This window comes from Aulonocara stuartgranti (genome assembly GCF_965226115.1).
Source record: "Aulonocara stuartgranti genome assembly, chromosome: 7".
NCBI classification, from domain to species: domain Eukaryota; kingdom Metazoa; phylum Chordata; class Actinopteri; order Cichliformes; family Cichlidae; genus Aulonocara; species Aulonocara stuartgranti.
The window spans coordinates 50,985,001-51,002,274 of NC_138945.1; the positions used below are offsets into that span (position 1 = coordinate 50,985,001).

Consider the following 17,274-nt stretch of genomic DNA (forward strand, 5'->3'; position numbering starts at 1 on the left):
CACAAAATCTATATAACATGTAGCAGCCCGAGGCAAGACGATAAGTTGCATAGATTGTGAAAAAGAAACTATTTTGACATCTGTCATAAGCAAGAACCAAAAGTGCTGGAATGCTGAACCATTTCTATGAGAAGAATATGGCCTCACAAGTTCAAAGGCAGCTTAGATTCAACTTTCTTTATTCTCAGATGAAGCAGCTTCACCCACCTCTAATCCCCCCACTGGCTCAAGTTTGAACTGAGGTGAGCATAATCAGATTTTGGATCAGACTGAGGTGACGCCTCTTCTGTCAGACAGCTGAGCTGCTTTACCTTTTTCCCTGTCGGGCTCTTGTCTCCTAATGGGCCATTGAGACACAGCTCAGCCTCCTCTCATCTCTTCATCACCCCGTTCATCTTCATCCCTGGCTCATGTAATTCCTCTATTTGTCTTCATCCCTGGGGCCTAGTGACCCTCCTCAAACTGCCATTCCCTGCTTCCCTAACAGCCTGCGAGGGAATTCATCCAATTACAATCAGCAGCGTGCAATTGGCTGATTAGATCATGGTGGGCAGGCTGGCTGTGTAACAATTTAGCAGAGCCAGCTCAAATCAGATTCCCTCTGCACTTCAAAGGCGTGAGACAATCCGTTAGGACAGGGCCACGGGCGCCGAGGGGGTGAAGGAGAGGAAGATGGGGAGAGGAGCAGGGCAGAGAGTGGCCGACAGGGAGGTTTGCTGGAAATTCAATCTAGAATACCATAGCTTTGGAGACGGGTCAGCCGCCTGTCACCATCACCATGCCAACCTGCGCCTCAGCACACCCCGAAGTCACAACCTGCTATGTGGCTATATGACTGCAGTGATACCAAATAGCCTCTTTCCAGCTTTTACAATGGCTTAAATAAGGTTATCATATTTTCAGATGTGTTAAGGATTTCATTTTGCTTATTCTCATGGCCAAGAGCGTCTTTTCTGGGGGTTTCTCCACTGTAGCTGTTGAAATACCCAGCTGTTTTTGCAGCATTTCTGGGTTTTGTCATGGATGCCTTGAGAATTGGAGGACCCCCTTGGGACATGATAAAATGAACAGGCTTGGGGGGAGGGGGGGACAGTGTTATGAGCTTGTTTTCCTCTAGCAAGTTGGATATGTCATAACTGTTGACTCCACCAGGCTCTGACATGAATCAAGAGAGTAATATTTCACTGGTGACTTGTTGGGTTAATGCCACCCAGCATTTCTCCTGCTATCCCTATCTCTTGTTCACGCCTTCTGTGTCTCTATTTCTACCTCCTGCCCGTTATTGCTGTCTTGCTCTCTTTTCTTTCAGTGATATATGGCGAGGCTACTCATCCCCTTCTTCCCCTCGCCCCCGATTCAAATGCCACAGCTCGACCAGCTGCTCTTCCCAACCCTGGAGTAAACTACTTCCAATATGGTGCCACTCACCAATGTCTTTTATCTGTCTACAATAAATAATATGTAAGTCAAGCATGTGAGAAGGGTAATGGCATACATACGAAGCCATCTGGTGGAATCGGATGCAAGGCGGCACTTTGAACCTGACATTCAGCATCTTTGGAGGCGTCACACAGCAGCAGTTAACGCTTTAATATACCATGTCACCTTGACATGGCCATATTTTTGTGTGAAACGATTCAGTAATTTGTTAAAGCAGTAAGATTTGACTGTTTTTAGTTACTTCAGCCTCCATTCTGCCTCAGCCATCAACATGCAAGCAACACAGCAAAGTGGTGAAAGTATACACAAGGCTGTATGAAACCTATGGCTGTTTACAACGCTTCTCCTCAAACGTACTTTCAACTCATTTTAAGCTTAAAGGTAATTCCACCCCACCCCAACGTGTCAGATTCGGCAACTGTTGGATGCCGATCTGTTTATTGAACATCAGTGGGAAACACTGAGCACTGCCGTCTGTCTCAGACAGCAAAACCTCTGCTTTGGGTGTTTGTCACATAGATTTAACCCCACACAACCCTTCACACACTAAAATAATGCATAAGCCTTAACTGTCTGCCCATAGCCAAGTTATATATTGTTGTTGGATTCTTATAAACTCACTAAGTCTTACTGGTAAATAGACCGATTGTTTTATCTACTCTACACTGTCGTCATTTACCACATTTTTTTCTATTTTCCTATCTTGGATGAATCCACTGGAGGGCAACTTGGAGTTCAGCATCTTGTACAATAATACTTTGACTGGAGTAACCAGGGAACCAGTGATTGAACCACCAACCTTTAGGTTAGCAGATGACCTGCTCTATCACAGCCACTGGCAAAGAGGCTGTCCATCCTTGATTTTCTGTCATTTATTTACTTCAGAGTTGGTCCTTTTAAAAGTGTTTTTATTTGATATTATGTGGAGAAGTGAGGCAAATACTAAAGCAACATGGCCAGAGAAACAAATCAAAAGAATGAACAAAGTCAATGTCTGTGTCTCTTGCTCTCTTTCTCCCTTCTCTGTCCCATTTTTATGTCCTCAACTTGGAGTTTCCTCAGATTTCCAGTGGATAATCGGGAATCACACTACCATCTATTCGTCTGCTTGTATCTTATGCTGACTTTGTTATCATGCTTTATTCCCTAAATCACTCTCAATGTGTGATGGTGGGGGTAATGAGAGTGATTCGTTGTTGTCTGTGTGTGTGTGTGTGTGTGTGTGTGTATGCACTTTTGGTGGGGCTTATCTATAAATAAGAATATAAGGAGGGGGTATGAGGGTTGGTCAGTCTAATAGTGCAGAGACAGGTGTCTCGGATCACATTTCTCCTAGTGAAAGATCAGGCCTGCCACTCTCCCCAAGGTTCCTGTCACACACACACATTCACACACTCACATACACACACATCACAGGCAAATATACAAATACGCACAAGGCAAATGCATGTTGGACAGCAAGGCCTTCTTTGCTGGCATATAAACCACCAATCAGGTCAGGGAGCCATGACTTTCCATTCATTCTAGCCCTAAATCACACTTAAGTTCATTTAACTCCAATGCTTAAGCTATCTCAACACAGTTAACACCGCAAGGCCATTAACAGCCAACAGGTGGTACGAAACATTAACAAGAGCATTCACTGTACTCTCACTTCACCTTCTTGACTTCAGGAGGATTATATGATGATGTATAAAACATGCCACACACAGCTATCATACTGGGCTTTATATGGAGTATAAAATTACAGTGGAGGTTTTCATCTGAAATTAGTTTGAGATAAACGAAGTGAGCTTAGAAGGAAGAAACAAGGGAAGATCATATAAAACTATTAAGAGATTAAAAAAAACAAATGCAGAGAAATGTTTTACCCAGAACTTGACGAGAAAGAAAGCGTTGGGTGGCCCCTTGTCAAACAGCTCTTTCAGGCCCCCTTTCTTCTCTGGGAACTTGTCATAGATCTGCCTGATGTCCACCGACTCCAGATAGGGGTCGCTGTAGCTCGGATTGGACTGGCCGATATGCACAAACAGGTGCTTGTTGAACTGGAGAAACAAAAGTGCATATCAGGAAATGAACGCATCCAGAAATGGCAAATGTTTCATTTGCTGAATGCCGAGCTCTGTTGGCTGCTATCTGACATCTGTTATAAGAAGCCAGCCGCTACATTTGATCGCCTTCATTGTGATATCCCATCACCTGTCTCAAGGGTCCCACCCTTTTTCTTTCCACTTGCAACATTCCTGATCATCTGATGTGTTGTGTGTATTCTTTGAGATCATCTCATGATCTTTTTTTAGTTGCAGTCACACTTGGATAGTTCAATGCAGTTTTCAATTTCCAGATTAGCTTTTAACATCGGCTTTTGCCATAAAATAAAATCAAAAGTAGCAGAAAAGTTACTTATTGCCTTCAGAATTTGTAGCTTTACTTTTGTTTATAGGACAAAAATATTTCCTAATCAAGGTATAAGGACCACTGTCAGGTGTAAATGAAGTGAGCAGGATTCTTTTATTTATTCATTTTCATTTTTTAAGAGTAAGCCTTTGTTTCAACTATGGTAATAATAACGCTAACTAAACCACTGATGGATCCACTTTACTTACAGTCTCCGGGTCTTGAGGTTGCTCTAGGAAGGCGGAGAACTCCAGCATTCGCAGCTTGGAGCTGGCAATACTTCGACCCTGCCAAGGGGGGGCACCAGGAGACATGGACAGCCCCTGTGTGTTATCATAAACTGCAGAAGAAAAGGCCGCAACCATGTGAACGTGTCGTTTGACTGTGACTTGAGTAAAAGTTGATAATGCAGAAAAATTGCTGCGATTTGTGTGAGCATTATGCAAGCTCTTTATGATGAGCTGGGTTGTCTCGGCACTTTGCTGACACGACAGCCTTCTGTCAACACCCACCTGTTATCGGGGCAGGGCCAGACGCTTGCATGGCATAGCTCTGTTGGGAAAAGGGCTTAATGCTGGAGAGAAGAGACAGACAAGAGAGGGGGAGAGACATTATGCACCGTCTTGGCCTCATGACCCCTTCTCATTTACTAATTGGAGCACCTGACCTCTAAAGACGCAGGAGCTAGAGTGGTATGCTGAATGTCAGGCAGCTGAAGACTTTTCTTTATAATTGCACTGAGGTGTTTTCATTTGCTTTGAGATGAATTCCCCAGGTGAAATTTATCTGATGGTTAATAAACTTATAGCATGAGAAACTAATGATAGACAGCAACTACTTACTCTTCATGGCTTCCTGGCTGTGCTGGAAGTGCCCCGTGCCAAAACTTACAAAACAGAAAGAAGGGAAAGTACATTAAATTGTTGCATCATACCAGTAATCCTCATACTGAGGTGCTTATTATGTATTCAAGATGTAAGCCTGAGCTGACAAGTGCTTCTTAAAAGAAATCAAGCTTCCTTATTCACAATTGAAAGGTAAAAATTGTAAGCAGACAATCTGAATTCACCAAATAACTCGCCTACCAGAATATGATATACATGTACGAGTATATGATTTTTAAAACATTTGGATTAAACCCACAGAATCCTTGATGGATTCTGTGCTACTGCTCAGGGTTTTAGGAAGACGTGAAGACTCACCCCACCACTAGTGGGGTAAGCTGGCCGAGACAGGCCCTGGAGAGCCATCTTGTTCTGGAAGGCTGTGGGCGATATGATCTGGGCTGATGACATGGTGGCCATGCTCTGGAGGGCCTTGTCTTTGGCAGCCTGATCCTACAGAGACAGAAGACGAGAGAGCGAGAGTAAGATTAAACAGACAGTAGAAAGCAAAAGGACAGCACTCATCAGACTCCATTTAAGTCTGCGTCCTACTTCTCCACTAACACAAGCAGAGCCCTAAAAGGGGAAATGAAAGGCAGAGGCCAGCTTGCATCATCGGTGAATCCCTGCCAGTCAGAGAGCTGCAGAGAAGGTGATATTACAGTCAAGGACCTTTAGGTCAAGAGTTAAGTTTATTGCTTTGGCAGGGGCAAGCCAGTGATGACAACTAGCTTCTGTTAGAGGTCATACTTTAAGTCACTGCAGGCAACGGGGTGATATGTTGATATGCTTACCATAACAATCCCAGAACTGGTAAATTCTAATGTCACAAAAAGGATTTTTTAAAAAGAGATAAAGGACAAAATGTTTAAACTATGAGGAATACTGTAAAGTGATATCGCTCTTGTTTTTGAATCCACTCCTTCAGCAGTCCGCAGACCACAGAGGACTACAAGCACTTGCCGCCAAGCCCAAATGGGCAAGGCCACGGGGTGCATTCTTCTTCCCAGAACTGGCTAACACAAGGGCATAGCTGAAATATGGGGGGTACATGTGGCAGGGATCTCAGTTACACCAAAGACGCATTTAAAAAAGGCCTGTCACAGGGGCCAACCCTGTGACCAGCGCAGAGCCCTGCCAGCTGAACCCTCGTGGCTACCATCCAAGGCGAGGAAGAGTCCTGTTGCCTGCTGTGACTGCGACTATGCGAGCGCATGCGGATGAGAAATGCAAACTGAGAAAGTACTGGGGGGACAGGGATGTGTAAATGCTCAGCGTACCACTCGGAACACTTTTATTGTGGCACTTAATAAATGTAATACCTGGCAGTAATAATGCAGGGATTCATATATTTCCTGAAAACTGTGTTTGGATCATCATATTCACAGGCGTGCACAGAAAGCCTCGGGCTTTGGGGAAACATGTTCACATTTCACTGAAATGTGCCAGCATCGCATTTAAAACCGGCACCAATTAGAGGGTGCAATTAAGATAGCTGGTCATTTGTGTATTTGTTTTAAAGGAATGTGAACGGCAGCGCTTTTTTCTTCAGTATGAAAGAAAATAATATAGGGTAATTATATTTTCACCCCTTTTCCATCTGTTACTGCTCAAGCTGATTAATATCACCGCATTAACGGCACCTCAGTTCTGATACTTTGGTCTGATTATAGCCTGAAGTCAAATCTAGCAGTAATAGTGATAATAACAACATCTTGAATAGTCAAAAGCATTTTGAGAATGTATAAAAATAGTTTGACTCACGTAGCGTACCTTCAGCTTCACCTGGATCTCCCTGGCCTTCCGTCGAGCTAGAACCTGGATATGACTAGACACCTGGAAAGCACAGACAACAAAAACAACTGAATGTAATAAACCACAAAAACGGTCTGTTTACATGGTTTTCCCACTGGTCGAGCTTCCTCGCACAGTTTAAAAGACAAAGGCAGGTGAACTGGAAACTCTGGCCAAAGGTGTACATGTTTGACCGCGTGGCAACTACGAGCTATTCTTTTTCTAATCCACGGACGATCAGCAACTTTAAAAAACGGTGTTAATTTAAACCTAAGGTCAACTAATATTAATTACTATTACATGTCCAGTAGTCAGAGACAAACATTATCATCCATCTGAAGTTGTTTTCAAGCCACATGTGCATCACTATAAGTGATCCCTTTCATGTTGTCACTGTTATTTGATACCTGTTATTTGATAGGAAATGTATGGTATATCCAGGGGTTAAATTAGGATTTATGAGATTTATGGTTTATGAGAAAAGTGAACCATTGTCCACTGAGTTTAGTGCCTAGGAGTTTATTAAAGTAGTTACTTTTTTCTTCTGGGATACTCAGAGTTGCAAAGACTGTTCCTGGGAAGATTTGTTGCAGCTAAAATTTTATGTGTTATTTTTCAGTCCTGTTTTCTCTTGGTGTGTTTAAAAAAATGTATTTATGTACAGTGCTTTCTGGTTAAACAGCCTTTTAAATGAGGAACACTGAAATCTGTAAAGCCCGGTGAAAAGTATCAACATTTATTTTCTTTTTCCGGGAATTCTGACATTCCAGGTGTGCATATAAAGAAAAGATACCACTTAGCAAAAGTGGTATCTAAAGTAAACCTATAGGCTGAACATAGATTTCTTAACCACCTGTCTGTTGCCTTATTTTTTATATACTTAAATGATTAGATAGGTTTCATACTCACAGCAATATCACTTTTGCAAATGATACTGCATTTATGGTGCAAAACTGAAATTCCTTCAGTAATTGAACACTTTTAAAGAATAATGATTCTCTAGAGGAAATAATAATAATAATAATAATTAAAACTTAGCTACAGTTGTGATGGATCAATCCTGAGCACAATCCATGTTTTCCCAATGATCTCACTGTAGGAACTGAATACATGCGTAGCACAGCTGTCTGATGTGCACAAAAAAAAAACCCCAAAAAAACCACACAGTTTGGATATGTAAGACCAAAATGAAACCCCAGAGGACAAATGTGCCACTTACTCAAATTGTGCACAGCTCCTTTTCTCACTTTGGAGATAGAATTAGCTATTATTAATCTCTGGCTCTCCTCCACAGTGTGTCTTTTGTCCTGTCTTCCCCCCTTTCACCACCAAATGGTGGCAGCAGATGGCTGTCCCTCTCTGATTCTGGTTGTTCCTGTTAAAATGATTTTTCCCTTCCCACTGTCACCAAGTGCTTGCTCATAGGGGGTCATCTGATTATTGGGGTTTTCTCTATACTATTTTAGGGTCTTTACCATATGAAGCATCTTGAGGTGACTGTTGTTGTATTTTGATGCTACATAAAGAAATTGGATTTAACTGAATTGTTTAACCTGCTGCTGTGTGTTACTGAAGTCAAAGAAAAAAGAAGTTTTGATCTGTCTGCGGTGGTGCATGAGACAGTGTCTAAAAGCAGATCTCAAGAGTTGGATGTATGTTTGTAACGCAGAGCTTTGGTGTGCGTAGCTGCTTTAACAACAATGTGGTATAAATGCTTTGCATTTTGGGCCTCTGCCACATGGAGATGCTTACATGGATTCAAATGTTTTATTCCCTTCATTCACTAATAAACAAAAACTATAAAACAAGAAAAAAAACAGTGATAGACATGTAACTGAAATGTATATACTTTAATAAAACGATAAGTAAAAAGTGTACAAACTACACACTAGTTCAAGTTTCAGTTTTTAAGTTATGACCTGTTAAACAAACTCATTGATAACTAATTTGCTTTTATGTATTTTTATTGAAACACTGTCATTTTCATCCCATTTCTCGCTTGAATTCTATAATTATGGGGTCTATAGTCTTATGTAGTCGTTCTGGAGAACAGCAGTCAGTTTGCCACAGATAAACCAGCAGGTGTCCCTCTCTGCCTCCAACCTGTCTTACTACTCATCTCTGATCTACCACTGCCCCTCCTTCTGTTTCCATCTCTAATCATCTCTTTTCATTCCCACAGTGTCTCCGACAGATGACTTAGCAGAGACCCTTTCTCTCCACATCCATCACAGCCTCATACATCAGTTCTTCCATATCAGATACCGGACTGAGGATTGAGTTCCAAATCCCTCCACGTCCTGCCTCAGTTTCCCATCCAGACCACTGTTTTCCCCAGCTTCGTTTCCCTACTAACAAGCACCAGATCCACAAGGTGGTGAAGATACAACACCGACACATGATCTTATAGCATCTGTGCATTGGGCCACGGCCCTAAATCAATCATCATCTCCAGCACTCCAGGGATTGAGGGTTCAGTGGGGGGGGATGTATAGGGTGTTGGCGCATCACTCAACAGGAGTGGATTTTCTGAAGGGGTTCAAAAATAGAGGCTGCTACAAATGGTATTTGCAGAGAACTCACCTGCTTCCTGGTCCGCGTTTTCCCTGTGCGAAGTTTGATGTATCGTGCAATCAACTCATTTCTTCCTGCAAGGGTCCAAAAAGAGAGAGAGAAAAAAACATATTTTACTTTTTAATTACAAGGACCAGTTACTGGAAATTTTACAGAGGTTTGAAACAGATCTAACTCATCATCTAGTGCATTGCAATCGTACTGATGGACATGAATTGATTGTCGCGGCTTCTTTGTTAGGAAAACTGAAACAATTGAATAGATAAGGCAAGACAATCTCTGTTTACGTGTTCACATATCAGGAATATAATCAGCAAAATGAATAGCTTGAAACAGATTTGCCTGAGTGTGCACATTGTTGTAAGCATTTAGATGGCTGTACGTATAGAGAACTTTGCAAACACACGTGCCCGAAGTAACCACAAGGCTGTCAAATGTGTCAACGCTGAAGGCAGAAAGTGTAAGTATATCGCTAAGTTTACATGTCTGCCTGTGAGAGAGCTTGCATCAGTCCCGGGGTGACCCCCCCCCCCCCAGTATACGCTGAGCTCATATCCCCACAGTGTGTGCCTGTGCTCTGCCACTGCTGACAGACAGGTCCAATTGGCAGAGCAGGTGGAGGCTGCAGCCATGCGATCCTCAGACCGGACTCAGGACAGACACGACACAGGCCACTGACCAAAGGGGGTGGGTCTGGTGAGGCTGTAAGACAGCTGGTGTGTGTGTCAATGTTTATGGAATATGCTTTTACGCCTGCAGTAAATTTTGAGCATCCAAATTCCACAGTTGCTATAGAGGCCAACAATCACGTGGTTTCTTTAACTCATCTTCCAAATTAAAACTGCAGTGTAAGGCCTAAAATGAAAAATGCAGCCTTCGTTTGTTGTTGCTACTATAAGTGAAGGTTTTACAGGAAATGGTTCAACTTGTGTGTTTGTGTGTTTCTGTCATACAAATGTACACTTTGATTATAGTCATTTGTTGGGCAAAAATTCCACATATTACCTGGCTGCAATTTCTCAACCATGTGACTCTTTTGTAAGTGTAAATGATCACAAAATAACCAGTTTAATGTCAACGTGGGTGCTAGGAAATTCGAAGAGGCTTTTTTTTCATAATTGATTATTCAAGGGAGCAATTAGAAACATATTTATTAATGGAAACCCTGCAGCAACACATTCACATTATTTTAGGCACTACGAAAAAGCGAGGACACAGACAAACTCCCCGGATCACTCACATACTGAGTGAATCACTCTCGAAGGACCTCTCGTGCACCCACGCAAACTCACAAAAATATACACAACCAGTCACACAAGAGTTTGCTAGTCTTTGCACCACCTCTTAAACACGGTCATTTTTCCCCTGGCACCACATCTCCATGTGAATTAACACACGGATCAGTCACGACACACAACCTGGTATAAACCCGTCAGATTTTCCCCTCACATAGTGATGTTTGGGTCAGACCTCACAACGCTACTCAAACCGGCCAATCAGATGACTCTGAATGATGAAAAAATGGAAACCTAACACCTGGCTCAAGCCCCATCAAACATTTTGTCAGCCAGTAAAAGTGATCAGATTTTGTGCGGAATTCAAAACAGTTTCTACTCGGAGATCATGGTAAACTTAGATCCCACCCAAGCAGTTCACTCAGACATGAATTTCCACCTAATGCTTTTCGAAAGCACGTGTTAACGAAGGTTTTGCTGCTAAATATACAAACAGACAACCTTTCAACCAGACATCTGCCACTTGTAAAGCGCTTTCTTGAAACCTCAAATAGATAATTATAACGTATTACAACCCACGTTGTGTTCTGGATGGAGAGCTTTGATGCACTGATTAACTATCAGTTAAATCAAAACTAGAATTACATTTCATCACAAGTTCTTGTCTTGGTTTCACCATTTGCACCATCACTCTCACTCTACTCAAAGCTCTCGAACCAGCGCAGAACACCATTCCAAGAAGTCAGACATTGAGTAACACCAACTGGCAGACTAACCAGTTTAAAACAAGCCATCCGTTTTGTCTGGGTCTGCTTTTGTAGTAAGTTTATAGTTTTTTACTCCAAGTCAGTTTAAAAAACTGACTCTGTGACGGCATGTGTTTCTTGCCCCAGGAGACTTGTGTTATATTTCCCGACCTCAGCAATCCAACTGTAGTAAAATACTAAGCAGTGAGAGATTGGGTCGAGCACAAGCAAAGGTTTGATGGCCTTACTGCAAAAACTCAAAGGCAGATCTATGATTTCTATGTATATATATTCATATTCTTGTATTCAGGTATTTGAGCCAGGACATTCATTGCCACTGATTACGTCAGACATCGCTTGAAAACAAAACAGTGAGCAACTAAAGCAACTTAGGCAACTTGAGGCCAAGCTTGACTTTGTTGGCTGCCTGAACCAACTCAAATAGCTATAAATGACTTAAACTTAGATCAGCTTGATGAAACGCTTTTGGAAATGTGGGACTCACAAATTCCTACTGCACAAAAAATAAAATAAAATAAAATAAAACAATGAGCAACCTATAGGTCTATGGTGCCACTGAGGAATTAACAATAAAATATATTATTCCTCCTTTCCCACTAGAAAAACATGTGGAAGACTTTACTGATCTGGTGGTCTGAGTCAAAAGGACTACAGTTCATGTAAAAACTCTAAAAGTGTTACACATTATATAACACGGTTGAAATATGCAGAAAATGTGTTTTCTTAACGTGCTGCTATGGTCAAGGTATAAGGACATGAATTAGAATAAATGAGAGTCGGTTTGGAGAGTAAAAGAGGAAAAAATGGTCGATATTATTCTGCCTAAAGCTTCAGGCCCCTGAAACACATACACACTCACACACACATTCAGTATTATCCAACTGTGGGACTGCTTTTGTATAAGGCTTTTGTGGACTAAACCCTGCTCCAAAATGCTTTGCACTCCAGTTTATACACACAACCACACAAGTCGATATAGACATATACTGGCACACACACACACACACACACACACACACACACACACACACACACACACACACACACACACACACACACACACACACACACACACACACACACACACACTCCAGCCCCAGCTGCGGCATTCATTCCGTCTCAATCTTATTTTCCTTTCAGGGCTGTAACTCCTCAACCGTTTAGTGTTTATCAGGAGGTGCACTCGCTGGCCGATTGTTTGAGCCCCTAAATGCATATTTCTTTAATTCCCCAGGGATTAAGAAAGTGTTCCACATTTCCTTGCAATCAAACTCTTGAAAAGACGAACACAGAGCTTTGTCAAAGTCCTCACAGTACTTGACCTCAAATGAACATTAAGTTGCCTGCATTGAGTTCCTCACATTACAGCAGCAAGTTCTTCCAGTTCCCACCGATTTATCTTCAGTGTACAGTAAGATGTACGTTGCATATCCAATAGGGATTTTCAAAGTAGCAGACACAGATGTGTGAGCATGTCTCCACAGATGAATGCAGTTCTTCAATTTTGTCATTTTTCTCGCCAGATTTTTTGAACCTTTGTCATGCCCTGAATGTAAGTTGTTGTAAAACTTGATCAACCTGTAAAGTGCCATTCTTAGAGCAAGCAAAAGACAGTGAGGTTAGAGCTGTAGCTCTAACCTAGAGCTGTAGCTTCCTGAAAGGCTGTATGGTTAAAAAAAAACAAAAAAAAACAACAGCTCCTAAGAGCTATTGTTTTTCTGTTCTATAGTAAAGTGAAACAATTTAACAATTCAATTCAAAATTGAATGATTTCAAAATTATTCTGTCACCATAGCGATGGACAGTATGACAATATTGTATGTATTCCAAGCGATACACAACGTCATTAAGGAGCCGTCAAACACACTTCGCCTCATGCTCACATATCAGATGCCCTGCCACTCCTAGTGTGCTTGGGGAAGGGCCCCTCAAAAATACCCTCCAACACACCCATGAGATCAGAGAGGCGACTCAGTCACACAGCGATGAGATCATGATATCCAATGGGACCAGCACAGACAGAGAACCAGTGCCAGCTAAGGCTGCAGGAAAGTCAGTAGGAACATTATACCATCACCCAGTGGTCAGCGGTCTGATGTTGTTTATCACACTGCCTGCAGTCACGGACTCGTCTAAGGGGGAATCTGATTCTGGAAACATTTCTTAAGGGTATGAAAAGTGATGTAGAAGAAGCCAAGTCAGGGTTTTACTGCGCTCAAGATATACTGCTGGGCTTTGCAATGTAGGAAAAAGTTTATAATAATATCACCACCATATGAGTGAGGGAAAAGTGTAAGTTAGAAGAGCTTCTATAAAGCTGTAATAACATTACTATAAAAAAAATCATCTATAACATTATTTCACACTTGGACCACCATTCAAAGAGACACACCTGTTAACTGTTAACAAGACAACTGAATGGTTAGTGGAAGGTTAATGTATACTTTGTTAGTTGCGTAATATTTTTTGAATAAGCCAAAGTAAAATGTATTTACAACATCCAACATGTACTGCAACAATACCACAAGTAAAAATCGCGTGGTCAGCAAACAAGATGTGTGACATGATCCAGCTTTTTCACTTCAGATAAGAATTTTGACACCTCATTTTAGGGCACTGGCCAATACTGAGTCACTGGGTTGTGACTCGGTGTTCTCTTTTCCTCCAATTTAAAGTTATAATGTCACTAGTGTCGTGCCTTGTCATATCGCCCGTGATTATACAGGTATAAATGTTTATGTGATGTCATATTGTGATATCATTGCTATAGGAAATATATTACCCACCTCTGAATGTGACAGTCCTTACAGAACCTTCAAGGCATAGTAATATTACATAGAAAAGCATGTACCCCCTCACAGCAATCTGATTTGTCATTTATATAACAGTTAACTTACAACGGTGACAAGTGGTTACATTTCAGCAAAGTAGAGTTATAAGTTATGAATGTTGCACATCTGATTTCGTATTTTTAGAACATGTACACTTTTTGTATGCCAAATGCTAATCAAATTAGTTGTTTGGATTATCAAACTAATAGTTGGGAGGTGGGTTTCAAATAAAATACTGGTGTTGAAATAAAGTTATTTTAAAAGAAACATTTCTATTTGTATAAAAGAAGCATAAAAACAGCTGCCCCTGTTCCAGCCTGTAGACAATTGAAAACATCTCTTAACTGTATTCAGTAATGGAGAAAAAAAAAGTCATGCAAGACGTTAGAAAAGCTGTTGCCTTCTTTTGTCTTTTGTCTTCTCCTCTTCCTCCTCAGGCCTGTTGATAAAGATCAGGGAAAAGTGGACGGGTTTTGTAAAGTTCTGTCAAAGTCAACCGCCGGGCCTGGCTGGTAGTAAAATTCATAAATTTGCCCTTCAGAGATGCAGATGCAGTTATAACTGGCCCGGTCTGATCTCACTCCCTCTGCTTTTCAGTGTTTCTCTCTACCCAGTGCATTCATGACATTACCATATAGACACCGACTGGTGTGCTGGGTCCTGCATGGACTGTTTTGACATTTTCTTTTATCCATTATATATGTATATATGTGTAAATAAATAACCCTTTTTGCATAAAGTCCTATGGATATCCATACCACATTAACTGATACACATAAAACAATGTGTCAAATATCCATACACTACGCTGTGTTGCATCTTTGCCATATTTAAGCGTTAATAACAATAGTAATAATAACTGTTTAGAAATTCCTATGATACTCTCCAAAGACACATCTGTATTTGATGTGTCTTTGTATTTGTATCTGACCTTTGTATTTGTGTGTTTCTATGAGTTTCTATGTGTCATGCATACTTCCAAAAACCAAACTGTCCTATCACAGTAGTCGACTAGTCGACTAGTCACGATTACCTTGACTATCAAAATCGTCGACGACTGATTTAATAGTCGACGCGTCGTTTGAAGCTTTGTAGGATCACAAAAGACGCACGAAAAAGGAGTAGAATTTAAGAGTGTAATAACGGACTGAAACCGAAGATGGCAGCACTGCATGTACAAGGATGCCAGCTGCCGTTAAACCCCGAAGAAGAAGAAGTTGTGTCCCAGAATTCATAGCGCAGCTCAGCTCAGTTTCCAACAATGGCGGCAGCTAGTTAGTTTTAATATTACTCTTATTATTCTTTCTGGGTCACAAAATAAACGTTTAACATATTTTCAGGCGAGAATGTAGCTGTGTAAACCTCAAATATCGGCTCAGTTTATCAAGACGCCACATATTTTCAAAAGCGCTCCGACGTTTTCGGAGACGTCTGTTACCCACTAGCTCGATAGCTAGCCGGGGGCTAGGCTCACTAGAGCCGTGAGAACACCGGACTCCCCGCAAATCGTTTTCAAACTCCCCACGGTCTTTTGCTACTCAGGTTAAACATATATAAGTCACTTAGATAACTTAAAAATGTTATTGTTTGGCTTTTTTTTTTTAAGTTCTGGGGTAAATCGGTTTGGCTGAGATTAAAGTTATAGTTTTACACAACTGAATAAACGTCAAGCAGACAGCTGATTATCAGAAGTGTGAGATGCTCGAGAATATACTCCAGTGTCCTGTTATATTTTAGATAGCAAGGAGTTTATTAAACTTCACCGAAACAATCTGCAAATTTCATTAAAATTTAATAAACTATCATATTGTCTTTATTTTTAGTTAGCACATACCTTAAACACTTAAAGCTGTAAGCTAATGATAGTTGTATAAGAGCAGATGCTGCTGGTGTAATAAGCTGTACGTTTTACGTCCAATGGATGATGATCTGATTAGTCACTAATTGCAAAAATAATCGGTGACTAGTCGACTATCAAAATAATCGTTTGTGGCAGCCCTATAGCAGAGTAACTTCCATGATCAGACTAGAGCAGAGGCGTGAAGATCTAACAGATTTCAAATCCACTAGTGTCTTAAGAGTTGCTATGACTTACGCAGGGAAGTGTGTGTGTAATTTTGCAGGCACATCTTTCTACTTGTTTCTTTCAACCTTGTAGATCTGAAAAGATTAAATAAAGTGGCAGAGGCAACCCTGTTGCATGGATGGTGCTGCTCACCATATCTTACTGGTTGCACTCTGAGACAGAGAGAGAAGTCATTGGTGAAAAAAAGGCGAGAGAGTAGTGTGTAAGATTCCAGAAGTCAGCAAAGGGGGGGTGTCTCCGGACAGCATCAAATCCCATGACAGCCTTAAACCTGGAGTAAAGACTCCAGATTTCTCATGAGAACCTTCCATGTCATCCTATCATCATCCTATCATCACTAAGGTTTGGGTGTCTCCCATAAATGATTCATATGCAATGTAATTGCAGGAAAAATATATCCACAAACACTTGTGTGGCAGTATACTATTATCAGTTCATTAAGGTGATTAAATAAATGACTTTCTATTATTTCTAAATTATTTTCAGGTTAAACAAATAATGTCACTAATTCAAAATCTGGACTGCTACAAAAAAAACCCTAAGTAAATAAAAAAAACACATTATTCATTTTTCCAAACGATGGCACTATGTCTGTATCAGTGTCTTCATTTCACCTCTACCTACATATATGATCTCACTTCTTCAAGCAGGCAACTGAGGCAGAGCTACTGAAGGAAACCACTTGAAAACACAGGCCTTCAGCTTCCTCAAAGGTCACCGGGTCAACACTGCTGGTGAATCTCTCACTTTACTGCCACAGTCTGGACCTAGGTGAGGACTCGCTGTTAGCTTTCCACTGACCTTTACCGTTATGTTCATTAGGAGCACGACTTGAGACAAAAACACGTTTGCATCGCCTGACAAAAAGCGACAATGGGCTGACACGTTGCGCAAGCCAAGCGCGGTGGGAGCATGATTCACTGTGTGGGTATTCTTTGTTCTGAACTGACAGAAAGAATATGTCACTACTGTCGGGAGCTTTGTTGAGTTTATCCACTTCACTAACACAGACTTTTTTTTTTCCAAAGAGGAAATAAGACACGTCAAAATGTGAGAAAAGTGCTCCCTACACAGATGTTATGAAATCCAGAATGACAAAACCAAACAGCTGCATAAAACTTTGTGTGACGCAAGAGATAATAAAAAAGAGATAATGCTGCTAAATTTAAAAAAGGAAGGTATTAAAAAGACATCATTAAAAGAAAACAATTACATTTGCAAAAGCAGCACATAAATTAGCGTGGCAGATATATGGCCACAAATAAA

At 41.1% G+C, this 17,274-nt stretch overlaps 1 protein-coding gene across 4 annotated transcripts in view; it reads right to left on the bottom strand.

Moving 5' to 3' along the window:
• tead4 (TEA domain transcription factor 4) overlaps positions 1-17,274 on the bottom strand; it is a 39,658-nt gene that overhangs the window by 5,956 nt on the left and 16,428 nt on the right. For 2 of the 4 annotated variants that reach the window (XM_082542495.1, XM_082542493.1), the window contains exons 2-8: positions 9,099-9,163; positions 6,495-6,557; positions 5,040-5,174; positions 4,680-4,723; positions 4,350-4,411; positions 4,047-4,177; positions 3,312-3,485 (exon numbers count right to left, since the gene is read on the bottom strand). In XM_082542495.1, coding sequence (XP_082398621.1) covers positions 3,312-3,485; positions 4,047-4,177; positions 4,350-4,411; positions 4,680-4,723; positions 5,040-5,141 — 513 coding nt within the window. In that variant the 5' untranslated portion in view covers positions 5,142-5,174; positions 6,495-6,557; positions 9,099-9,163. Of the gene's footprint in view, positions 1-3,311; positions 3,486-4,046; positions 4,178-4,349; positions 4,412-4,679; positions 4,724-5,039; positions 5,175-6,485; positions 6,558-9,098; positions 9,164-17,274 lie in introns of all 4 variants that reach the window. The other 2 variants (XM_082542492.1, XM_082542494.1) reach the window with 1 other exon arrangement.